General features: G+C 49.3%; 1 protein-coding gene across 6 annotated transcripts in view; it reads left to right on the forward strand.

Moving 5' to 3' along the window:
• trio (trio Rho guanine nucleotide exchange factor) overlaps positions 1-27,267 on the forward strand; it is a 630,725-nt gene that overhangs the window by 429,694 nt on the left and 173,764 nt on the right. For all 6 annotated transcript variants that reach the window (XM_071671150.1, XM_071671126.1, XM_071671117.1 and 3 more), the window contains one exon: positions 1,294-1,474. In XM_071671150.1, the coding sequence (XP_071527251.1) occupies positions 1,294-1,474 (181 nt within the window). The remainder of the gene's footprint in view (positions 1-1,293; positions 1,475-27,267) is intronic.

The following is a 27,267-nucleotide window of genomic DNA, read 5'->3' on the forward strand; positions in this document are numbered from 1 at the left end:
CTGCGGAGTAAGGATAAGTAGGCTCAGTGAGCACTTGAGACTGGTCATGCATAGGGAATGTAAGTAGGTGTGAACCACAATGTGGGCCATGCACAAGGAAAGGAGTAGGTCTAGTAATGATAGGTTGGCCTCAGGGTTGGATGAGGATTGAGCCATGGAGGGTCATGCACAGGCATGAAGTTGGTCAGATTGAAAGTCAGAAGGTACGGGAGACACTAGGGGGGTCATACAGTGGATAAGAAGCAGTGAAGACTAGGGGTTCATGCAGATGGGGGGTGGGGGGGAGGTTTGTACACACGTGCCGTGCAGGTGAGGGCAACGACCAGGTTTACCTAGAGGTGAAGAGAAGTATTGGCAGGATGGATACCAGTACTTCAGGTGGGGATCAGGCAGGCTTGGTAGGTAAGTGTTTGCTCAGAGTGAGGCCCACTTCCTACAGACACAGTTGGTGGTGGTGCTCAGGGCGAAGACTAGCTCTTAACAGACTCAATTTTTGGTGGTGTCAACAGTTTGCAGTACATTGGCATTGTCATTACACTGGTGGTATCGACAGTGTCAGCATTGTTACACTGGTGGTGTCAGAAGTGTTAGCAGTATACTGGTGGTGTCAACATCAAGGTGTAGACACCGAGGGGGTTCGATCCTGTTGACTGACGTAGTAGTGTTGTCAAGGCATTACCGACACTTGTAATGTGTCGTTTGTGGGTAGTGTTGTTGGTGTGGCAACACACTCCAGTCTTGGTAGAAAAACCACATTTTTTTTTTCTTCTTGCTCGAACCTTACGTTATTATTAATGTCGGTCGTGAAGTAATTATCAGCCTTTAAGATTCAGTTGTTTCTTATTGGTTAACGCGCAGCTGGCGTTACGTTTATGACAGACGTCGCTGAATGGGTGGCGTCTGCACCAACTGATGACATATACGGTGGGTCGTCGTCCATAGGTCGACAGGTGAACACCACGACCAGTTTCTCCATAACAGGGAACTAACTGGTCGAGAGAAGTCGCAGACAGTGTTGTGTAGTTGAGTGTACAGCGCGTGACAACATTAACAAATCAACTAGTGGGGTTATGAAGAGTGTGTGTGTGTGGGGGGGGGGGGGGGTTAGTCTTCAACATTTCAGTAAACAGTGAACGTAACGTAACGTTACGGTGGTGTAGTGTAACATGTGACGGTGAGAACATTGTGTCGTGGAGAAAGTGTCATTTAGATGATTAACGTGTGTACATTGTGTGTGTGTGTGTGTGTGTCACATGATGCTAATCTGGCCCCCTTGTCTCCCCCTGCTTGCAGTCGAAAATGGTTACCACCTCCTCTACGGAAGCTGAGTCAGGGTCGTGTAGACCGCGTGACGTCACCGTCGTCCACGCAGCCCGTGCTTGATCCCAGCCACAACAAGGTAGACCACGCACACAATAAGGACCACGCCCACAAGAACCAGATCAGGAAGGCTTACTCAGAACGTCGCTTTAAGGTAAGTACTCACCGCCTGCACCCACCCAAGTGGGTACAGTGACTATTATGTCCTCTACATGCTCTGTAATATCATCCCCTTCCTGTACCATGTGGGGTCGAGTGTCTGTTAAATCATCCCTATGTTCTATCTTGCCGGGTCGAGTGCAAGTGATATCATCTCTATGTTCTCCCATGTTGGGTCGAGTGTAGATAATAATCATCGCCTTCCTGGACCATGTGGGGGTCGAGTTCCTCTTATATCAACTCCATGCTCTATCATCTGGGGTCGAATGCTTATTATATCATCCTCTTCCTTTACCATGTGAGGTCGAGTGCTTGTAATATCATCTCCCCCCATGCTCTACCAGTGTGGAGTCGAGTGCCCGTAATATCATCCCACTGTTGTGCTGTGTTGTGTGATAAATACAGCGATTTAAAGCGTAACTGGTTGCTGGATGGTGTAGGGCAGGAGGAAGGTGTATGTATATCACGATGGACGCGGGCCGGTTACTGTAATCTCTCCTATATGAATGGGTCTCCCTTCCTGACCTCTTTACTCCCTGCTGGGTTTTATCAACTGGTCTGTGGTTGCCACCCCTAGGTCCCCTTCGTGTACCCAAGTGGGTCTGGTTCTTTAGACTGGTCTATGGTAGCCACCAGGTGGGTCTGGTCTGTGGCGAAAAAGAATTGGAGATCTTCCGAAAAAGTTGCGGCTCAGCCAGCCAGAAAAAGAAAACCTATCAAAATATGAACTAGCGGACATAGACCATAAAGTCAAAATGTCATACGAAATACAGGGAAAGGAAGGAGTGGAAAGAACTATTGATAAAATAGAATAGAATAGAAAATCGAGAACGACAATTCCCATCGGCCTCCAAGGAACAGAAGAGGGTACATCTACTGATGACTGCCAGGAGGTGTGTGAGATTCTTCAAAATAAGAAAAAAGAATCATCAGTAAGGCAAAGACTACCTTAAACAACCCAACAGACTTCCTCCTTCAAGGATAATTTCCTTATGTTACATATGGTCCATAACACTACCTCACGAAAGGACTTCGTGAGGTTCATGGAGAGCGTGCCCATGCTTCTGCCCCTAGGACCCTAGGACCGACGAACTCTTGGAACTCAGTCTTCATAGAGAAATGCAGAGCACCTCTACCACGAGCACTGAACAGCCCCTGGAGAAAGACTCTTCATTTCGGCATCATTCCCGAGAATCTGGAACTGACCCACATCGCCACACTCCACAAAGGCGGAAGCAAAGTAGCCACAAAGGAAACTATCAACAGATAGTGTTAACACCACACTTTGTTAAAATCTAAAGAGATAGTTCTAAAAGGCAAACTGACTGTATTTATGGAAACGATCACTCTTAACTCTAGCTAACCCAGGACAACGTGGTTTTAGGGCAGGGAGATGTTTCCACCCCTCGTTGCTTGACCACTAGAAGACTGTTGCGACTCTGGAGAACAAAGTGCTGATGTGATTTATACAGACTTTACATAAACGTTCGACAGATGTGACCGCAATGCCGTCTCCAGCGCCTTTGAGGAAATTGTGCATTAGAGAACAGAGAGAAGAAGCGAAACCAAAGGAAGAGAGTTTACAAAGCAAAGACTTGTGGTCAGATGCTCTGGAGGTGTCGGGAGCCACCACAAAAGTTTCACGAAATCCAAGTGAGAGTAGGACCAGTGATGGGGTCACACGGGAGAGAAGATCAACGTTTAGAAATAGCGCTGCGAAATCCACGCTGGTGATTTGAAAGGAATGGAATTCTATATGTGTTTGATTAAGTGAATGTTTAGAAGAGTTTCAAAAACTTTGGGGAGAACAGAAGTGATAGGAATGGGGCGATAGTTGGAGGGGTTAGAGCGGTCTTTTCTCACAGGGATGGGCTGCACCAAGGCATGCCTCCAAGCGGAGGGGGGAAAAGTCGTGGTTTCTAGACAAGAGGCGCAATAGGCGAGTAAGGATTGGTGCTAGTTTAGAGGCGCACTCCCGTAGAACCCAAGGGAATGCGTTGTCAGAGCCATAGGCGTGTGTTATCTGAGCCACAGGCCTACCTTATGTGAGCCATAGGCATTGTCCACCTTGAGGCAGGGAGAGCGCCTGGAACACTGAGTGGGAGGAGGTAGGTGCTGAGGATCCGAAACTGAACCGTCCAAGTCGACTTAGAGGAAAAAAACAAGGTGCCAAAAGAAGAGCGGCTGTTTCAGTTGGAGAGTTAGCTGTAGATTGATCGGGTTATGAGAGAGAGGAGGTGAAGGTTGAATTACGAGATGCTATTGGTTAAGGAACGGAGAGATTTTGCGTCATAAGTCAGCACACTTTCTTTTAATGGGAGTGCGCTCGATTCTCCAAAGAACAGCTTTGCAATGATTCCGAGCAGAAGTGAACGCGGAGTGGGTTCCAGGGGGGAAGGGAAGAGTTTCGTGGTCTGGTACGCACCGTCCCTAATTCGATAGGCATCAGATCAGGTGCGATCCAACCACGACTGAGGAGGAAAAAGATTTTTTTGAGAAGATGGGATGTAGGACTCCGACCTATCCAAGATAACTTGCTCCATGCGATCAACACAACGCAAGGCACCCCGACAGGAGAAGCAGTACTCATCCCAGGGGGATAAATCAGTAAAGAAGGTGCACCAGGGGTAACCTCTGACTCTCTCCCAGAGGGCCAAAGTTGACATTTCGAAAAGGGGAGGGCAAGAAGAAGGAGGGGGGGGGGGGGAGTGATAGAGGATGGACGAGCCCAGTTAGAATTAACAGAAGTAAGGTTGTGATCAGAGGACTCTTAAGCCGGGGCAGAAACGGTGTATGTGAACAGCGAGACAGTTCAGAGGTTAAAAGGTAAAAAAAAAAAAAGAGATCGTGTGTTAGAAGAGTGATCGTGACTGTCGAGCACTCGGATAGGGTGTTTGATTCATCGTTCCACACCTTTGAGCATATAGGAAGAAATTGCCCTCGGCTCCACCGGGATCATCCCCGGTAGAGCCTCACCAATCCTTGTGGTGTACTTTGAAACCTCTTGCATAATGGATATCAGTGCGTGGATGCAAGAAGTCATATCTAGTTGAAGAGGTGTACACAGTTGGAGGAACTGCGGAGGAGGTAAACGAAATGCAAAAGCAAATCGATAAAGGGTGGAGAGAGATTTTGAGTCAGATAGCATCAAAGTTAGGAGAGTCAGGGTCCAATTTAGCTCTTGTACAGTGGGCTCGAATTACGTACAGCCTTGGAGGGAGGGAAACGATGACAGAAATTATAGATGGAGATCTGATGGTGCAAAGGAGAAGCAAGCAGCCTTGGACAGTTGGGTTTCAGAGTGAAGAAAAAGATCTGGGGGAGGAGCAGGTAAACAGGTGGTGTTCAGCAGAGAGAAGGTTCGAACCAAAAAAGACCGTGTGTTTTGTATGTTGCACAAACTGATAGAAAACGAGCCGTGTCTAGGAGGAGTTGTATCAATGGAAGTTGGGTGGACCCCAGTCGCATGATGGCGGTCAAATAGCACCCCCTCTCGAGAATCGGCACCGGAGCGTTAGTTGATGGTTGTACTGCCGTCATTTGTGATTTACTGAAAAGTAAGAAAAAGAAAGCTGGGAAAAGAAATGACGACGCGTGAGTAAGGCGTTGTCAGGTGTTGCGAACGAGAGAGAGAGAAAAAAAAGGTTGTCGGATTAGTCTTGTTGAATGCCACCAACCCACATGTGGTTGAGACAAGCGGGAAAGATAAAAAAAAAAAAAAAGGAAAAAAGAAAGAGACCGATCTTGGCCGTTGGGGTACGTCACAAACGTCGCGGTGTGGCTGACTGTGCCACAACTACTGTCCTTCCTTGGTAATACCTACCTGGTCACTGGTTGCCAACCATGTGTTACTATTACTGTTGTACTAATGTACTAGCCTGGCCTGCCTGTTGTGGTCACACTTGATCAGTGTCTGGAACAGGGAAGGTGAGGATTGTTGGCCTGGCTGCCATCAATCATCGTCTTACGTAAACACTGAGCCAGAAATACTGGCCAACAGGAAAGATAAATTCACTCTCCTGAAGTTCCTTACCTTGATGACAGAGATGGCGCGGTGCAAGCTATGAGGGAGGCTCGTGGTGGTGGTGGTGGTGGTGGTGGTGGTGTGGTGCAGGCTGTGAGGGAGGCTGGTGTTGATGGTGTGGTGTGGTGCAGGCTGTGAGGGAGGGTGGTGGTGGTGTGTTGCAGGCTATGAGAGAGGCTGGCGGTGGTGCAGGCTGTGAGGAAGAGTGGTGATGATGATGTGGTGCAAGCTATGAGGGAGGCTGCTGCTGTTGGTGCTGTGGTGCAGGGTGCGAGTGAGGCTGGTGTTGATGGTGTGGTGCAGGCTGTGAGGGAGGCTGGTGGTGGGGTGGTGTGGTGCAGGATGTAAGGGAGGCTGGTGATGATGATGTGGTGCAGGCTGTGAGGGAGGGTGGTGGTGGTGTGGTGCTGGTTGTGAGGGAGGGTGGTGATGATGGTGTGGTGCAAGCTATGAGGGAGGCTGGTGGTGGTGGTGTGGTGCTGGTTGTGAGGGAGGGTGGTGATGGTGTGGTGCAGGGTGTGAGGGAGGCTGGTGGTGGTGTTGGTGTGGTGTAGGCTATGAGGGAGGCTGGTGGTGGTGGTGGTGTGGTGCAGGGTGTGAGGGAGGGTGGTGATGATGGTGTGGTGCAAGCTATGAGGGAGGCTGGTGGTGGTGGTGTGGTGCTGGTTGTGAGGGAGGGTGGTGATGGTGTGGTGCAGGGTGTGAGGGAGGCTGGTGGTGGTGTGGTGTGGTGTGGTGCAGGCTGTGAGGGAGGCTGGTGGCGGTATAGTGCATATATAGTTGTATAAGACAGTATCATATACTGGAGTGTGTAATAGTAGGTCATGTTATCCTAATTTGGAGTAGTGAGGGTCATCCAAGTCGTGCTGAGGACACGGTTATCTTTGCTCCGTCCGCTCACGATATCATTGGCCTTCCCTCCCTCACGTGCACAACTGACACCTTCACTTGGCCACTACAGTGACTCCTCAGTGCACCAGAGAAACAGTTTGAGAATAAGATGAAACCTTGAGGCCAACAGCCTATGTAACCTGTCATTATGGCAGCTGCTGAGGTAGAGGCACCAACTGCATCATCACTGTGACTGCAGAGAAGATTGAAACGAGATCAGGACTGGCAGTATACTGCACACACGGTTATATCAAGTCGTGTATATATATATATATATATATATATATATATATATATATATATATATATATATATATATTAGGTCTTCAAAAGTGTGGACGAACGGTCTCCGGTTTAGATATACCTCCCAGCAACACCACAAGTCTTCGTGGTGTATGGGGGGGTCCCATAAGGCAGCGTCTTGTCACCCACGTTTTTTATGAGCGAGCCACTGGGTGTGCCCCTGACACCCCAGCCTGACCCTTCACCCCCTGACCCTGATGCCCTCACCTGGTCCTCCTAATTCTCCCACCCTGACACTCTCGCTCAGACTTGAGCCTCCCTTTTTGGTACTCTACATGGCACTCTGCGTCTCCTTGCCTGTCTCTCGTTTACCTCCACCTGGGTTTTGTGTTTGACTGGATGTCACCTCCTAATGGACATTATGCATTTCGATCCTTCTGTGAAATCTGGCCAACGATTATGATGTATAACTTGTAAGGTCGCGGGAGAGAGGAATTAACCTGTGGTGGTTACTGTGGCCTGGCTATTCCCTCATAAATACGCGTCATCTGAGAGGAATGGGTGACCGTCTCTTGTGTGTGTGTGTGTGTGTGTGTGTGTGTGCTGGTAAGGGCCTTGGTATAATCTTTGGTCGTCGTTTGCGAGCTATGTGGTGAAAAGGAGATAGTTTTAACCTCTCGGGGTCACTGTCATGTGATGTGACACTGTTGATCAGGGGTGGTGTGGCAGAGATGTGATGGGGCCATTGTTGACCTGTGAGGTCGGGTAGAGATGTGGTGGGATGGGTCATTGTAGACTGGTGGAGATCGGGGCTTAGATGCGGTGGGGTCATTGTAGACCGGGGGAGGTCAGTCAGAGATGTGGTGGTGGGGACATTGTTGACCGGTTTGAAGTTCTCAGTGTTATGCTGTGTCAAGTGAGATGAGGTGAAGTGAGATGTGTTATGTGGTGTTGAGGGTAATGTGTACTTTAGTTCCTTACTATGTGACGTGAGTAGCTGTGACCCAAGAAGGTCACGTTGAAGCGTGGCGCACGGGAATGATATGTGGTGGTGGCTTTGTAGTGTTTTGTGAGGGGGGTAGTGGTGGCTGGGGAGTGTGATGTGAGCGGCTAGTGATGGCTGGAGATTGTGGGGTGAAGGTTAGTGGTGAATGAGGAGTGTGGTGTGAGAGGTATGTTTTTTGTGCAGTGTGGTGTGAAGGGGTAGTGGTAGCTGGGGACTGTGGTGTGAGGGGTATAGTGGCTGGGGAATGTAGTGTGAGGGGTAGTGGTGGTTTTTGGTAATCGCGCTGTGGTAGTGGCTGCCAGGTATTTGTGCTTTTGGATGGTGCCGTCAGGTGTGTGGCTCATGGTAGTGGCTGCAATGTGTGGCGTGTTGTAGGGGCTGCCAGGTTTTTGGGCTGTGGTAGTAGCTACCAAGTATGTGGTCTGTGATGATAACTCTCAAGTAGTGGGTTGTGGTAGTGGTTACCAGGTGTGTGGTGTGGGTTGTGGTAGTGGCTGCCAGGTGTGTCACCGGTGTGGGTTTGTGGAAGTGTCTAGATGTGTGTTGTAGGCTGTGGCAATAGCTGACAAGTGTGTGGTGTGGACTGTGGTAGTGGCTGCCAGATGTGTGGTGTAGGCTGTGGTAGTGGCTTACAGGTGTGGGGTGTGGTAGTGGGTGCCAGGTGTGTCGTGGTGGCTGACAGCCAGGTATGTGTGTGTGTGTGTGTGTGTGTGTGTGTGTGTGTGTGTGTGTATTCAGGGCCGGGTCTAGCCTCTCGGCCGACCGTAGGCCAATATTTCAAAGCCACCTCACACATAAAGAAAAGCTCTACCCAACTATAAACTGGAGAGACAAAGGTTTGGGGTTTATACCTGTGCCGTCATCACCCTCACAGACCATAGATTTTTGCCACATAATTGTGCATGATAAAGTACACTTGGCTATGAAGATTTGTCGATGCATCCTGAGCTGCCTTCCTGGGCCATGGCCTAGTTGGCCTGCTCGGAAATCCGGTCCTGGCTGTGGTAGTGGCTGCCAGGTGTGTGTTTGGTAGTGGCTGCCAGGTTTATGGGCTGTGGTAGTCGCTGCAAGGTGAATGTACTGTGGTAACAGCTGCCAAGTATGTGGGCAGTGGATGTTGTTGTCAGGTTTGCGGGCTGTGGTAGTGGCTCCCATGTGCTTGGGCTGTGGTATTCGATGTCAGATGTGTGTTTTGGGCTGTGGTAGTCACTTGCAGTTGTTATGTGAGGCTATGTTGTGTGTTGTGGCTGGCGTCATGAGGTGAAGCGAGCAGTGTTGACCTGCGTTTGTATGTCTACACATTTGATGTGCGGGACACATGTTGTGGGGTACCTGGTAAGGACAGATACCAGATCACCTGATGGTCTATGACCGGGTTATCATGTGCTGGAGGACAGTACACGGCGAGGAGAGATAACAGACCTGATGGTGTGGGACGTGGTTATAGCTGGAGGACGGTACATGAGAAGGACAGATAAAGAGACGTAAATATGTAGGACGAAGTTTTTAACCGGAGTGAATTATTAATGTTCAACCTTGCAAACCTATGTAGTTGGAGTGGGGATGAAAGAGCCGTAGGAGACGCTGCTTCCTTGTGGGATATGAGAGAGAGACGCTGGTGGAGGCGTGGTTTATGTGCAGGGTAACCAGTCGTAGTGACCAGGGGACGTCACCTTACAGACAGAGAGGAGGGGCGCCGGAGTCGGTACTGGCCCTTGGTGGTTTGTGCGAGGCAGGCAGGGAGGGTGGCTGGGCAGTGAGACACTTCCCTGGAGTAGATCAGACCAGCGGCGGGGGGACTCGCGTCACCTTCCATAGCAAACGGCATCGGCGCACATGACACCATGCTACGCTGGCCCGTCCGTCAGGGACGCCACCGCCCAGTCTTATTAAGTTGCAGGATTTGTATGTACTGGTATAAAGGGGATGACCCGTGAAGTGCTTCCCTCTGCCTCCCTCCCGCTCTCACGGTCACCCGCGCCGCTCCTCCTGACACACACACACACACACACACACACACACACACACACACACACACTTTCATTATTACCCGAGATATTAATACTTCGCTGCCCAGAAGGGAAACATGGCAGTAGGAGTGACACGGATGGTCCAGTGTTGGCAGTATTTAGTTCAGATGTCGCCCTCTATTACTTAGCGAAGTTCAGTGCTTGACTGTATGTTGCTCCGGGACTCGTCTCATGCAACTCTCTTCTTGACAACGTGGCCCGCATATTGCCCCCGGGACGCGCCTCGGGCGGCTGTCTTTAGAAATATTACGTCCACCGGAGGGACCAGCAGTCAGGTTGTGTTAAGGGAGAGCTAGGACTGCTGGCGTTGCCTGCGAAGCGTGGGCTCACGAGCACGAGGAGGAGGAAGAGGAGGAGGAGGAGGAGGAGGAGGAAGAGGAAGCAGAATGAACAAACCCACCGTCAGTAACACTAACATTGCGTATCGTTAGTGTCTGAGTGAAGTGAATGCGTCCACCAGAACCAAACAGTTTACAGAACCAGGGGCGTCACGGCAAGATGCTGCCGCCGCCACGCTAACTTCCCTCACCCGTACGCTCAACTGGCCCCCCACACACTTCCCACCCAACACTCGGGGACTTAAGTGTAGTCCTGGTGTTACTACTATAAGTACAGTCATGCTAACATAAGATTGACCAAGAGGATATATGTGTCGGAGGTGGAGGGAACGGGGAGAAGAGGGAGACCAAATTGGAGGTGGAAAGATGGAGTGAAAAAGATTTTCTGTGATCGGGGCCTGAACATGCAGGAGGGTGAAAGGAGGGCAAGGAATAGAGTGAATTGGAGCGATGTGGTATACCGGGGTTGACGTGCTGTCAGTGGATTGAATCGAGGCATGTGAAGCGTCTGGGGTAAGCCATGGAAAGCTGTGTAGGTATGTATATTTGCGTGTGTGGACGTATGTATATACATGTGTATGGGGGGGTTGGGCCATTTCTTTCGTCTGTTTCCTTGCGCTACCTCGCAAACGCGGGAGACAGCGACAAAGTATAATAAATAAATATATATATATATATATATATATATATATATATATATATATATATATATATATATATATATATGTGTGTGTGTGTGTGTGTGTGTGTGTGCCATTACCATCACGTATTTTAGAGTAGTGTAACGATGGTTTTCAGAAATTTCTGAACAGGTTTTCATTTCGTTTTACGATGCGTGTCACCATCACCCGTCAGGGTTTGTGTTACGTTCAGTACTTATCTCTCTTGTTGGTCTTGTATTTGCCACGTGTTGTGACGGGATGTCGTCTCATGGCAGCTCTGCCATTCGTTCCCTCAGCCTTTTCTCTTTTTTTATCGTATCTTTATATATATATATATATATATATATATATATATATATATATATATATATATATATATATATACATATATATATATATATATATATATATAAGCTAATGATATATATTCATTTGTCATTATGATTCATATATATATATTTGTAATCTGCTGAATGGTTAATATGTTTTTGTCTTGTCTTCCCCAGGTACGTGGGTGACCTCGTGTTGATGCATGACACAGTAAGTGACCTCATGTATTGGGGGGAGTTGTGGGGTCAGGAGATATTCATACTGGTCCCCTCCAGGTTTCCCAGCGAGAGGCAGACATAATCAGGTGTCAGGTTTGGTCTCGTTCTGTGGTAGCCAGTGGCTGGTATGGCCGTGGTCTTGCTCCCGGAACACGTCTCCAGCAACGTCCGTTATCCTACAGGGACAGAGGAGGAAAATGCCGAGGTGTTCATCAGCCAAGGAAAGTGAGAGGTCGTTGATCATCCTGGAGGGTGTATAGGCCTTAGATCATCCTTGGAAGTGTAGAGACCGTAGAACATCCTAGGGAGTTCATTGGTCGTTGATCATCCTGGGAACACGTGTGGATCTGTTGGTCCTACTGCTGCAGATGTGGATAGGACACATGTGCACCTTTTTGGCCGTACAGTTGCAGGTATGGCTAGGACACATGTGTACCTGTTGGTTGTGCTGCTGCAGGTGTGGCTAAGACACACACACACACACACACACACACACACACACACATATATATATATATATATATATATATATATATATATATATATATATATATATATATATATATATATATTTATATATATATATATATATATATATATATATATATATATATATATATATATATATATATATATATATATATATATATAATGAGATGGCCTTAAGCTATTCATTTGCCCGTGTAAATGTCTTAAGATGAATAGTTGTGTGTGTGTGTGTGTGTGTGTGGCTGTTGTTCACATATTAGATATATTTTCTGAAGTAGTTTGACCTGCACACGTGACTCTTATTGAGACTAGGTCACCTCAGGCGCGCAGAAATACTCGTTAACCCCTTGAGCACGACGCCACGACCCTTGGGCATGATTGACCTCAGCCTTAAGGATCAGGTCAAAGGTCAGAGTATCGTAATCAAGGATGGCCCCCCAACGACGTGTTCAAGAGGCCAAGATCTTATGATTGACTCTTCCACCCACACTAGTGGTCATTCACGTTTTCTGACACTTTTTTATATATATATTTGATATCCTGTAGGTGTACCACACCTTCACCAGTCATCCTGCAGGTGTACCACACCATCCCCAGTCATCCTGCAGGTGTACCACACCTTCCCCAGTCATCCTGCAGGTGTACCATACCTTCCCCAGTCATCCTGCAGGTGTACCACACCTTCCCCAGTCATCCTGCAGGTGTACCATACCTTCCCCAGTCATCCTGCAGGTGTACCACACCATCCCCAGTCATCCTGCAGGTGTACCACACCTTCTCCAGTCATCCTGTAGGTGTACCACACCTTCCTTAGTCATCCTGCAGGTGTACCACACCCTCCCCAGTCATCCTGCAGGTGTACCACACCTTCCCCAGTCATCCTGCAGGTGTACCACACCTTCCCCAGTCATCCTGCAGGTGTACCACACCTTCTCCAGTCATCCTGCAGGTGTACCCACCTTCCCCAGTCATCCTGCAGGTGTACCACACCTTCCCCAGTCATCCTGCAGGTGTACCACACCTTCTCCAGTCATCCTGCAGGTGTACCACACCTTCCCTAGTCATCCTGCAGGTGTACCACACCTTCCCCAGTCATCCTGCAGGTGTACCACACCTTCCCCAGTCATCCTGCAGGTGTACCACACCTTCCCCAGTCATCCTGCAGGTGTACCACACCTTCTCCAGTCATCCTGCAGGTGTACCACACCTTCTCCAGTCATCCTGCAGGTGTACCACACCATCCCCAGTCATCCTGCAGGTGTACCACACCATCCCCAGTCATCCTGCAGGTGTACCACACCTTCCCCAGTCATCCTGCAGGTGTACTACACCTTCCCCAGTCATCCTGTAAGTGTACCACACCTTCCTCAGACACAGACATCCTGCAGGTGTATCACACCAGTAACAAGCAATTTCATCTGACAGGTAGACCACACCTTTTGCAACCACAAGTCATACTGCAGGTGTACCACACCTGTTAGAACCACAGCCATCGTGCGGGTGTACCGCATCTGTTGCAACCACATCCACCTTTCAGTTGTGCCACACCTGTTATTACAGCCACGGTCATCCTGTGCACCACACCTGTTACAACCACTGCTTGCCAAAGACTAAGAAGGTCATGTAGTCCAAAACTTTGCCCTCACAAGTTGACTGAAGTTCCCAGATTTTGAAAGCTCCATCATCAAAACCGCCTCGTCAGAGTTAGTGCGGTTACACCGTCTCACTGTTGCATAACACTGTTGGAGCTCTTGAGAGAGTGAGGCACGACCAACAACAGGGTAGAGCCAGGGTGGTGATTTTGGGTGGGATGGGTGAGGCAGGACCCACATGATAAGAGCCAGGGGGTTAGTTAGCCGGGCAAGGAGGAGCGTGGTAGAGCCAGGGTGATGGTGGTCGCGGTGGTGGTGATGGGGGGGGCTTGACCAGCATGATGGAGCTAGGGTGGTGATGAGGGTGTTGGAGTGACCGACGTGACACAGAGCGACAGGCTGGATCCTGCGAACCTTCTCAAGACGAGGTAAGGAAAACCCACTGATGAGATCACTCGTCGCTCATTCTTTCGTGAATTGCATATGGCTGCGTTCTAACATCACCTCACAAGGCGGGCGCCATCGCTGGATTTCGAGAGTGTTTATAGATTCCCTCACCTCCCAAATTAATGTGGTTAAGGAAGGAAATTTACTGGGAACGGCTGAAATCTCAAAGAGGCTATATACTCCCAGGGACGCGGACGGGAGTGGTATATATCATCATCTTTACCTGGAAAATCCTAGAAGGTATGGTTCCTCGACTTGCATTCGGAAATGACATCCTCCTGGCACGACGGGCGTGGAAGACGTTGTAAGATACTACCTCTGGAACCCGAAGGTGCAATGTGCACGAAAAGAAAGAACGCCGCCGTAGATCATCCCTTGGCCACCTGCCGTCAGCAGCAGCATGGGATGCGCGGCAGGGAGGTTCAAGAGTGCTGTCATTGGACAAGTACTTGCTTACACAGAGTGCCAGGCTGTCGGGGTTGTGGTGGGGACTGAGGGACGCGGCGGCTTCCAACACCTTGGTCGACCATCGAACCAATCCAGCAGCTTAGGATCAGTTCGTGTGTTGGGGGTGAGGACTTCACCAGGTATACACCAGGATGATGTGGTGGGATCAAGACCATCATGATAGAGACAGGATGGTCGTTAGACAGGACTAACATGATAGAGCCAGGGTGGTCGTGGGACAGGACTAACATGATAGAGCCAGGGTGGTCGTGGAACAGAACTAACATAATAGAGCCAGGATGGTCGTGGGACAGGACTAACGTGATAGAGCCGAGATGGTCGTGGGACAGGACTAACATGATAGAGCCAGGGTGGTCGTGGGACAGGACTAACATGACAGAGCCAGAGTGGTAGTTGGATTGGAAGAACCAATATGGTGGATACCGGGACAAATGGTGGTTGGAGTGTGGAGAGGTGACGCAGGCTGGACCTGTGCCTCTATCACAGTGTAAACATCCTGCAGGAAAAATGTCGTGTAGTGGTGGGTGGGCAACACCCTCAGCCGATGGTCGTTGCGCTTATTCTTCTGTAATGGTCAAGATGTGTTGTGGTGTGAGGTAAGGAGGAGGACGCTAACAAAGAGGGATGGATGATATGATGAAGTAAGGTGAGGGAAGGTCCAAGTTGAAGTGAGAAGACTGGGAGGTGAGGTGTAGGAGGAAGTTAAGGTGAGAGGTGAGGCAGCAAGATGTCAAGGAGAGGTGGGCCCAGGAGGAGCCAAGGTGTTGAGGCCAGGGGCATTACAGCGGCCCCTACAGTGAGGGGAGATGGGGCACTGAGAGTGAGGGAAGGCGAAAGTTGTGAGGGAGCTATGGGAGGCAAGAGTAGTGAGGGTGTGGGGTTGAGGGGAGGCAAAAGTAGTGAGTATTGTGAGGGTAGTCAGGAATTGTGTAGGGGATGGGGAGAGGCGGAAGTAATGAGGGGAGGCATGTGTAGTGAGGGTGTAGGAGTGAGGGGAGGCGAGAGTAGTGAGGGTGGACGAGATGAATGAGGGGAGAAGGGAAGGCACGAGTAGTGAGGAGAGGCAATTGTTGGTGATGCACGAGGAGGAAGTACGTGTTCAGGGAGGATATAGGTAACTGAAGGTCAGTTAGAGTATTGTACACAGTATTGTTAACACTAGACATAATGGATGGACACCTTCACCAGCCCACTGCATGTAGTAAACCATGCGTGCACTGTGACACTGGCTGGGCCTCCACCAGACTTCACCACCGCTACACCTCTGGCTGGCCATAGCCCATACAGCAGTGTCTTTGTCTGCCTGTGTCTGGCCAAAAGTGATGTTAAAGGCCATCCTTGTGGCACTCAGTAGAAGGGGGGGATGGATTAAAAAAGGTTGTTGAAGTCGTGATGTTGGCGTGGCACTGGTGAGTTTATCAAGGTCAGGAAAGTGTGTGCCTCGCATATGGCAATAGTGATGCACATGTTTTCGGGTGTGGACATTGTGTTGGTCTGAGGAGGATGTGTGTCAGGTGTCGGCCTCAGCGTTGTGCACCCAGATGGAAACGCCGGTGGTACAACACCTGCAGCAATTGGTTAGGTCAATATTAGTGTGTTTCTTTAAGGTCAGGGAGTCAGGAGGAGGCAGTCGGCCGAGATCTCTCGTCGTTGTGGCAACCGCTTGGCCGTAGCCTGGCATTTACCTTAACCCTCCCTTGCCTCACTCGTAACCTATTGTCTTAATTCCCTACGTATGGAGAGAGATACGCTGACTGTACGATGTTTAAGGTAATAGGTAGAGACGACTGGGTGGTGGTTGTGTGAGCTGTGTATGTGTGTGTGTGTGGTGTGTGTTAGTGTTTGCGATGATGGTAGAGATGTGTGGGTTAGCGCGGGTACTGCCATGTGTCGGCTGGCGGGGTGTGGGGCGGCCAGTGTCTGCTCTAGTGTTGTAAGGTGAGGAGGTTGTACACTGTCCCGCGCTCCTCACCTTGGTCCCCTCTTTCCTCATTACCACACCATATGATAACCTCGTGGCCCTCAACATGACGCAACATTATCCGTTGCACCACGTATTACCCCGACAGAATAACGGTGTTCCGGAAGATGAACTTAGTATTGTGTAGTGCCCAGGAAATGAAAATAATAAAGGAACAGAATAGTACCAGATAATGATGGTGATGTGAGAGTATTGGATGATTGATTCGTGCTGGAGACTGTGAAGAACAGTGAGAACTTTGGTAGTGTTACGACCCAACGGTCATTTTGTGACTTAGTGTTACGAACGTTGCTGATGCTCCTTGTACTCTTAAAACAGTGGAGGCGTTACTTGCGACTGTCACCTACGCTTGTTAAGTCTCTAAAACACTGTTCAGGTGACAGAAATAGATGAAGAATGTTAGTGCGCGGATAAAGATAATGGTGTTACTTAAGACAGACCTTCGTGGCACAGTCTGTTTATTTGTGTCCAAGTTCAGTCGGGTGATCGCGTTCCCAACACCCACCTTGTTTATACATATGACCAACAGTGCCATTGGTTGTGTGGCCAACACAGGAATGGGTGGTTTAGCGTGGACTTGAGCAACGCTGCTTTAGTGTGGTCGACATCAGTGACGCTGGTTTAGTGTGGCCCTCAGTGGCCCTGGTTCAGTGTGGCCCACAGTGACGCGTGTTGAAATAGTGGACCTGTGAAAGTTGCACGGTTTGTCACTGGTCAGCTTTGGTGTTTGTGTTACCACCGCTAACGCTAGGAGAGAGTTGTGTGATCACCAGTAACAGTGGGGGAAGGCTGTGTGACCACCAGTAACAGTGGGGGAGGGTTGTATGACCATCAGCAACACTGTGGGAGGGTTGTGTGACCACCAGTAACAGTGGGGGAAGGCTGTGTGACCACTAGTAACAGTGGGGGAGGGTTGTGTGACCACCAGTAACAGTGGGGGAAGGCTGTGTGACCACCAGTAACAGTGGGGGAAGGGAGGGTTGTGTGACCATCAGCAACACTGGGGGAGGGTTGTGTGACCATCAGCAATACTGGGGGAGGGTTGTGTGACCATCAGCAACACTGGGGAAGGGTTGTATGACCATCAGCAACACTGGGGGAGGGTTTTATGACCATCAGCAACTCTGAGGGAGGGTTGTATTACCATCAACAACACTGGGGGAGGGTTGTGTGACCATCAGCAACACTGGGGGAGGGCTGTGTGACCATCAGCTACACTGGGGAGGATTGTGTGACCATTAGCAACACTGGGGGAGGGCTGTGTGAACATTAGTAACACTGGGAAGGGTTGTGTGGCCATCAGTAACACTGGGGGAGGGTTATGAGACCACAAGTAACACTGGGGGAAGGTAGTGTGATTAACAGCAACACTGGGGAGGGTTGTGTGACCATCAGCAACACTGGGGGAGGGTTGTGTGACCATCAGCAACACTGGGGGAGGGTTGTGTGTCCATCAGCAACACTGGGGGAGGGTTGTGTGACCGCCAGGAACACTGGGGGAGGGTTGTGTGACCACCAGCAACACTGGAGGGAGGGTTGTGTTGGGAGAGGGATGCATTGAAGATGACCAGATAGAGGCTGGGTCACCCAGTACTCTATATGGCCGGCCCTTGAGAAGTGTTTTGTTATAAGTGTGGGCACCGGCGACTGCTCCTGGTGGATAGCTATCTGGTTATTCATCCCTCCTGGCCATCACTTAGAGAGAGAGAGAGAGAGAGAGAGAGAGAGAGAGAGAGAGAGAGAGAGAGAGAGAGAGAGAGAGATTACTAGAGCCAGCATTGACTCACTTTTGTTTTCTTTCTTTTTTTTTTTTCGTCATTTCTCAGCAGTGTTATAATAGGCATGGCTATAGTGTCGGCCACACTCGGTGTGTGGCCAGTTTTGGCGGTGTCTGCAGCTGCGGGTGACACCCGTATGTGTTTTTTGATACGTGCACGATATTGGCGGCGTTTGTAAATGTGGCCATTAGCGGCGTAGTTAGCGTGCGACCGGTATCGGCAGTCCTTGTAAATGTGGCCATTATTCGAGGTTTGTGTGTAAGTTGTAGCCGACACAGGATTCGTCGTCATTCAAGTGTGTGACTAAACCAGCGGTTTTGTTTCTCGTTGTTGGCCAGCGTTAGTGTGTGTGTGTGTGTGTGTGTGTGTGTGTGTGTAATACAGTAGTGACACACATCTCCAGAAGTTTTCTCTCGCCCAGCTTTCTAAACTTCTGAATGATGTCAACATTCAACAGGGTCGTTACTGGTCCGGTCATCCACACACGGTTGATAAATACTATTGAATTACTCTTACTGTGTTCCCCCGAAACCATTCCGATCACTCTGCTGCTGCTGCTGCTGTCGGAAAGGTTGATCATCTTCGGTACGGTGAAACTGACTCGGGGAAGTTTGAGGGGTTATGATCAAGTCTCCCTTTTAATCCTTCGTGTTCCATAATTGGCAGAGATGTGCCCCATAACCTTTTAACTGTTTTTCATTAGTCTATATTTTGGTTTGGTCTTTTGTATTCCTCCTCTACCCCCCCTTTTTTTTCTCTCTTTCTCTCTCTATTGTCATTTTAATGTACTTCTACAAACGTGGCGGCCGAACTTGAGAAGCCGTGAAAAGTTGGGTGAACTTTGATATTTGCCCGCGAACGGTTTGTCTCCTTTACAAGTTCTGAGGTGGAGCCCCGGCGATAAGTTTGGAGCAGAGTCTCTTCTCTCAAGTCCCTCTAACACACACACACACACACACACACAGACACTCCCAAAGCTTTTTCTTCTTCTCCTCTCTCTCTCTCTCTCTCTCTCTCTCTCTCTCTCTCTCTCTCTCTCTCTCTCTCTCTCTCTCTCTCTCTCTCTCTCTCTCTCTCTCTCCCTCCCTCCCTCCTGCTGGATGGATGATATTCGTTAAAGACCTTCTTTCACTGTGTCCCGTCCTCATTACTTTGCATTTACTCGGAGGCAAAATTTCTCGAGTCGTGTATCAGATCCACTTTGAAGTTTGGCCCAGGTATACCATTGTGCGTTGATTGCAGCCTTCATCAGTCACTCCTCCTCCTCCTCCTCCTGACCTTGGCATCATTCACAAACATATTATTAATAGATTAAGAAGAGCCCTGCTCCCAAGACGGAGCTCCGCGCCACGGCGCTAGTGACCCCCCCAGCCTATTTCGAGAGGGTTAGGCCGACGTGTTTCCATTGTTCCACTCCACTAAGATGGTTTTCAGTCCCTTGAGGGAGTGTCCCCTATTGTTCCTGCCTGAGGATTAACTTCCTTTACTGCCATATTACCCGTTACTGTGTCTCAACGCCTTCTGCGGTTCCAGAAACGCAATCGACCTTTACACTCTCTCTCTCTCTCTCTCTCTCTCTCTCTCTCTCTCTCTCTCTCTCTCTCTCTCTCTCTCTCCCTCATTGCTGCTGGAGCAGTGACGTCTCTTACTATGAAAACGCTTACGAACTTGTCATTCAGCTCTTTGCATATTTCTACATCCTCCTCCACGTCTCTTCCCTCAGAATCACTGCCTGTGAATGACAAATTATTACCCCTGTTTCTCTTGACTCATTATACTGTACTCCTCCTAGACTTTCGCTTCCTTTTTTTCTTTTTTCTTTTTTTTTTTTTCTATCCGGCGCCAGATCTCCTCTGTAGCACATCCGAAGATCATTCGCTGCTCGACTTCATTCGGTGAACCATATCTGGGTTTGATAACCTTGCCTTCCTGTTTTGTCGCTGAAGGTAGAATTCACGGAACTTTCCTCACCAGTCATCAGTGTTGTGGCTGCGGAACTCTTTTGTTTTCCCACACTATGACCTCAATATGTTCCCTCCGTGTTTGAATTCCACGATTGCATTCTACCCTCTGATTATGGTGTCTTTTCTGACCCATTATATGTCGCCATTGACGTCGTAATTAAAGTAGTGCATTACATAATCACTTTTTTCCCGGTTAGTGGGTCATAGCTTGTATGTTCATTTTTCGTGGCGGTGTGGATAAAGATAAGATCCGGTGATGGTAGTAGTAGTCTGTCTGCCTCTCGTGAGCCTTGCGTACAAAGACAGGGCAGCCAGATGTCATTGAGGACTTAACATTTCCGTTGTTCCAGCAGATTCTAATCCTGAAGTCTTCCCGCCTCTCTCCACGAACGAAGTCCCCTACAGTTAGAACTCACAATACAGTGAGGAATGCGTGTCTTGCTGCTTCCTGGTACCATCTCGATTAATCCTTCGTTTTCTCACAATGTATGACATTAGACGTTGAAATCTCTGGGGGATGATTTTTTGATTAACATCACTGTGTGTGTGTGTGTGTGTGTGTGTGTGTGTGTGTGTGTGTGTGTGTGTGTGTGCCTGTTTTGTCCCTGATGAACAATACCCCGTTGTATGCTGAATCTGATGAACAGTACCTCAGTATATGCCTACCCTGATGTACAGTATCTCAGTGTATGCTGACCCCAATGTGCTGTACCTCAGTGTATGCTGATCCTGATGTGCAGTGCCCCAGTGTATGCTGACCCTGACGTACGGTACTCCAGTGTATGCTGATCCTGATGCACGGTACTGCAGTGTATGCTGACCCTGATACACAGTGCTACATTGTATTCTGACCTTGGTGATGCAGTACCCAGTATATGCTAACCTTGGTGTACGACACCCCACTGTATACTGATCCTGGAATAGAGTACCCCAGTATATGCTGAGTTTGGTATGCTGTGCCTCGGTGCATGCTGATCCTGGTATGCAGTAGCTCACTGTATGAGTGGTGCAAACGAACGCAAGCAGCGACAGGCCATTGGGTCTCGTCTTGGCTGTTTGCGATAGTGGGAGATGTGAGAAACTCGCGCATCAGTGTGGTAAAAGTAGGAGAAAAACCCGCCAACTGTCATGTGACTTAAGGAGGCGCAGATAATGTAAGTCGTGAACTTGAAGCGAAAGACTGATCAAGTCTCTCTTCTTAAGCTATTATGCCATACTGCTGTCAGTCAATGTACCTGGTTAATCATCCCATTTGTTGACAGTCATGTTGAAGTGCTTCGCTTCGTTCGAGGTCAAACGTTTGCCCACGAGTTTGTTATCCATCATTGCGAGTGAAGTCAGACGAATCAAGTCTTAAGTAGCTTAAGCCTTTGATGATTTTGAATATTGGCGTTGAATCACCTCTTAACCTTTTCTTTTCAAAAGTAGATTCAGGTCGTTTGGTTGGCTTAGATGGAATTTGTCTCCCAGTCCAAGAATCATCATGGTAGCTCGACGCTTTACTTTTTCTTTTCTCTTTTGTTTTTTCTAATTGTGACCAGAACTGAGCACAGAATTCAATATGGAGACAAGCCAATGAAATGTAAAGAGTAAGGATGATTTCCTCAGACAGGTTCGAAAGCTCTTCTTATGGATCCAAGAAGCTTGGTCGCTCTTTTCTCGGCTTATATGCACTGCTTGCTTGGTTTTAGGTCACCAGAGATTATTACGCCCAAAGTCTTTCTCCACATTTACCTTTTCCATTTCAACAGTATTCATTTTACATCGTCGTTTTTACTACCGATATGTAAAACTTTGCACCAGTCGATATTAAAATTCGTCTTCCACCTGTGTTCCCAGTCCGTCAATGTGGTTACGTCATGTTGAAGTTTGAAACGTTCCAGTTCATTTGTAGATATTTTTCCTAGCTTGCTGTCATCTACGACTTGTTGATATCTTGCATTACAGCACATTATCAGTATCGTTGATATATGCGAGAAATAGAAACGGTCCCAAGAGTGGTCCCTGTGGCACACCACTTGTTACGCCCAACCCTTCTAAGGAGCCTGCTATAATACCCGAGTGTCTGCCAACCCTGGTGTTCATTGCCCGTGTACATATGCTGATCCTGGTGTACGGTACCGCAGTGTTTGCTGAGCTTGGTGTACAGTACCCCAGTGTGTACTGAGCATGGTGTACAGTAGCCCAGTGTATGCTTACCATGATGTACAGTACTCCAGTGAATGCTGATGTTGGTGTACATTACCTCAGTGTATGCTGACCTTGGTGTATAGTACCTCAGCGTATTGTGATTTTGGTCTGTAGGACGAGACGAAGGGTGTGCTGCGCCTGGTGTACAACCCAGTGTCCACATGACAGTGTACTTCGTAGCTGACAGTTTACATTGCATTATGTGATGATGTACACCGCCCATGGTGTGTGATCTCATTCCATTCTTGGTTTATTTGGGTGTGATTTACGTACCGCATTGTACGCGGGAGTACGCTCCCCCGTTCCTTCCTATCTGTCGAGACCAGCACTGTACAATGTGCACGACGAAGTTTTCGAATTATGAGGAACATTGATCAGATTTTTTTTTTATAGTACTTAATACCCCTTGAGCATAACGGGACGACCTTTGACCTGCCCCCTCAAGTATACGTTAAAGGCCAAGCCCACATATCCAAAGGGTCTCACTGTCGTTCTCACCGTTCACTGTCGTCGTGCTGATGGGGTTGAGGTTCTCTGCATGGCAGAAAATGGAAGTGAGGAAAGTGTGTGTGTGTATGTGTGTGTGTTGTTCCCAAGATGAAAATGAGCGTTCATACCCGGAGTAGTTGTGGAAGTGTTCTGCTCAGAGAACCTCCTGAGCTGGGCCCAGGCTGCTGTTTTTGGGGTCAGTAGTTGACCAGGTTGTTGTTGTTGGAAGGTGCGGCCCGCAGGCCAACGTGACCCCATACACCCCTGGTTGGTTTGGTAAACTTGTCTGCTGTACATCCCGCGGTATTTCTGACGATGGCTTCGGGCAGTGTGTTGAATAGTCTTCGGGCCCCCCGGATATTCAGGGTGTTTACTCTGTTCGTCGCTCTTCTCGATTTCATCGGTGATGTTTTAACAAGAGTTTCCATTCTCCCGTGCCAATAGGGAATGTACTATTCCACTGGAACTCAAAGGTCGTCGAGTGTTGTGAAGATTGCTTGGTAATGGAGTCATATGTATTGCATCCTCTCACCCAGATGTCTCATATACAAGCTGATACATTATCCTGTTCACGGACAGATTATGATATATAAGCTGATGTATCATCCCGTCTCGCAAATGTATAAGCTGGTATACAGTTTCAAGCTTTATGCACGTGTATAGAATGAAACTTCTCCGTCTTCCTTCTTCGTAACGCACTGAGTCATTGGGGAGGATGTGTTGGTGTTTCATCGTGGTGCTTGGTGTGGCGGGGGTCAGGTAATACCGCTTGTCACCAAGAGACGTGGTGATGAAGCCTAGGTGGCTAGGGTCAGGTGGCGTGTGTCACCACGAGACGTGGTGCTGAAGCCCAGGTGGCTAGGGTCAGGTGGCGCGTGTCACCAGAGACGCCATGGTGAAGCTTAGGTGGCGGGGGTCAGGTGGCGCGTGTCACCAAGAGACGTGGTGATGAAGCCCAGGTGGCTAGGGTCAGGTGGCGCGTGTCACCAGAGACGCCATGGTGAAGCTTAGGTGGCGGGGGTCAGGTGGCGTGTGTCACCAAGAGACGTGATGATAGAGCCTGGGACAGGCTGGGAGCCATGGCTGACATGGTTTTAATCTGGCACAAGAAGCAGGACACCGTGTAGACCCCCCCCCCCCCTCTCTCTCTCTCTCTCTCTCTCTCTCTCTCTCTCTCTCTCTCTCTCTCTCTCTCTCTCTCTCCTGACTATCTTAACAGGCCATCTTTCCTGAACCTTCTGTAATTAGTGTTCTTGTGTATCATCAAGACGCGACGCGTTATCAAATATGCAAAGAATCGTTTATCTGGCATTGTGACCCAGTGTTTGAGGTGCATGGTCCCGACAGTTCCCTGTGTCATCTTCACTGTGTGATAGTCATGCTGCGCTGAACAGCCTTTCACGTCTGCGTGTTTGGCATGTCGGTCTTTTAAAAGTGTCGCACATTTTGCTCTCTCCAGAATATATAGATGTGCAAGATGATTTTTTATTAGTTTCGATGGTGTGTGTGTGTGTGTGTGTGTGTGTGTGTGTGTGTGTGTGTGTGTGTGTGTGTGTGTGTGTGTGTGTGCGCGTGCACTCACACACGTTTGTTTATGAGATATTTGCATAGTTTAGTATAGGAAATAAAGCTGATAATGGCGCGACAGCTGCATACAATTTTATGTACAGCGGAATGAACTTCGCCAATCCAAACATTCATGTTCTCAAGTCGCGTGAAAAATTATTTCAGTTATAGAAAGTATCGGTCGTCTTTTTCCGTCTTCTTCTTTAATGTGGAGTCACACGTTTGACAGATGCGAACACAAAGTCTGTTAACGGAACGCTGACAGAGTTTGACATCACCGGGAACATTATTGGGAGACAACACGAAGAGGAATATAAATATAAATCTACTCGTACCACAAGTTCTTAAATAGTCAGCCAGACACACCTGTTTACTAGGGTTATTGTAGTGTCTAGATACCTGCTGGCAAGGATGTGTCACCATGTTAGTCTAGGGAGATGTGTAGGTTAGTGCAGGTTGTAGGGGACGTGTTGGTTATGGTAACGCGTTGGGGGTGAGGAGGACGTATTGGTTATGGTAACGTATTGGGGTTGAGGAGGACGTGTTGGTTATGGTAACGTATTGGGGTTGAGGAGGACGTATTGGTTATGGTAACGTATTGGGGTTGAGGAGGACGTGTTGGTTATGGTAACGCGTTGGGGTTGAGAAGGACGTATTGGTTATGGTAACGCGTTGAGGTTGAGGAGGACGTATTGGTTATGGTAACGTATTGGGGTTGAGGAGGACGTATTGGTTATGGTAACGTATTGGGGTTGAGGAGGACGTATTGGTTATGGTAACGTATTGGGGTTGAGGAGGACGTATTGGTTATGGTAACGTATTGGGGTTGAGGAGGACGTGTTGGTTATGGTTACGCGTTGAGGTTGAGGAGGACGTATTGGTTATGGTAACGCGTTGAGGTTGAGGAGGACGTATTGGTTATGGTAACGCGTTGGGGGTAAGGAGGACGTGTTGGTTATGGTAACGCGTTGGGGGTGAGGAGGACTTGTTGGTTATGGTTACATGGGCTGAGGAGGACGTGTTGGGCCAACACGTCCATCTCAACACGACACTATACGCAACACTGTTGGGTATATTGATGTGTGACAGATGAGGTGTGGTTGCGTGAAGGCGGGGAGGGCCAGTCGACTCGCCTGTTGCCCTCCCACACAAAACACCCACCTCGTGTGTACTACCGTCATACACCCCACCACAGAAGCTGTACAGTAACGTGTGTGTCCGCGTTGCTCTCCTGCCTGGCTTCTACCTGAACTCACGCCGTTGGTTATCTCACGTTAGCCGCCTGCTGCCACCATACGGATCCACTCATACTCTGCTACTGACCTAACCCATCCTTACTCACTTGACTCATCCATGTCACTCGTCTTATCCTTACGTCATGCACCTCTGGTATGACCATACTGTTCTAGCCCTACCATACCCACCTGGTATGACCATACTTACACGTGTGACTCACCACCCCCAACCATACTGTCGTGGTCCACCCATTACACACCCACCAGTAGTGTTCTGCACCCCCCCACCCACCCACCCACTAGTAGTGCCCTCCAACCCCCTACTACCACCATAGATTTCTGCAAGCCACCACCACCACCCACTGTCGAGTCCTGTAACCCACCACCACCCACCATATTGTGTCAGAAACCCACCGCCACCGTATATCTTCTCCTGGAACTAGTCACTGCTTAGCATTCTGTCCTGGAACCCACCATCGCAATCGATAGTGTCATGGAACCAGCCTCCACCAACCATATTATCCTGGAACTTTCACCGCCCACCATAACTGTCCTGGAACCCACCATCAACCCTCGTACTGTCTTAAAAGCCCGCCATCACCCACCCCACTACTCGTGGTGAAGGGCCGATGGGTCATGTCAGTATTCTTGATGAAGGGGCCGCTGTGTCATGTCATTATTCTTGGTAAAGGGGCCGCTGGGTCATGTCAGTATTCTTGGTGAAGGGGCCGCTGGGTCATGTCAGTATTCTTGGTGAAGGGGCCGCTGGGTCATGTCAGTATTCTTGGTGAAGGGACCGCTGGGTCATGTCAGTATTCTTGGTGAAGGGGCCGCTGGGTCATGTCAGTATTCTTGGTGAAGGGGCCGCTGGGTCATGTCAGTATTCTTGGTGAAGGGGCCGCTGGGTCATGTCAGTAATTCTTGGTGAAGAGACCGCTGGGTCATGTCAGTAATTCTTGGTGAAGAGACCGCTGGGTCATGCCTGTATCCCAACAATTGATTCAAGTTTATGGTCATTAGAGCGTGGAGCGGGGCACATAACGGGCTAACTGCTGTATAGAGAATGTTTTGTTCTGGCCTCCAATATCGGACAATGTTTAGCCTTGGTTGCCCCAATGACAGCATTATGTGTAAACCTGCACAATGTTAATTAAATACCTGCGCGCCGTTTCATATAACAATACCGAGTCAATAATTGTAATGAAGTGACGGGCGTTTAGTATATGTTTTGTTGGGGGAGGGCGGCGGGTGGGTGGGTGGTGTGGGGGAGGAGATGGTGGAGGTGTACTACCCTTGGCTAAGGGGGGGGGGGGGGGGGGGTGCTCTCCTGGACCACCGAGTTGAGCCGGGCGCTGCCTCCTGCCAGTAAGAGCAGGTCACTCCATCTCAAGAGGCGGCCGCTCGAGTAGCACTTGGGAGGAGGGCTAAAGTGTACACCAGCTCAGCTGTGCAGCACGTCTGTACCCAGGTGTTGTAGGTCAGGCCGCAGCAGCTGGCGCTTAACTGGTCACTGACCAGAGCAGATGGGAGGGGAAGGGGGGTGGCTGCCTCCCCTGGCCAGGACCACGTCTGTGGAAGGTAGCTACTGGCCGGGACCACGTCAGTAGGTGGTGGCTACTGGCTAGGCCCACGTGAGGGAGCTTGCTGGCTCCTGCCACTGGCTGGAACAATGTCAGCAAGTGGTGGATACTGACCTAGAACCATGGCAGTACCTGCTGGCTAATGGCCAGGCCCACTTTAGCAGCTGGTGGCTTCTAGCACTGGCCAACTCCACGTCAGTAGCTGGTGGTTGGTTACTGGCCGATCTATGTCAGCAGATGGTGGCTACTGTCGCTGGCCACGCCCAC

This window comes from Panulirus ornatus, chromosome 2 (assembly GCF_036320965.1).
Source record: "Panulirus ornatus isolate Po-2019 chromosome 2, ASM3632096v1, whole genome shotgun sequence".
Classification (NCBI taxonomy): domain Eukaryota; kingdom Metazoa; phylum Arthropoda; class Malacostraca; order Decapoda; family Palinuridae; genus Panulirus; species Panulirus ornatus.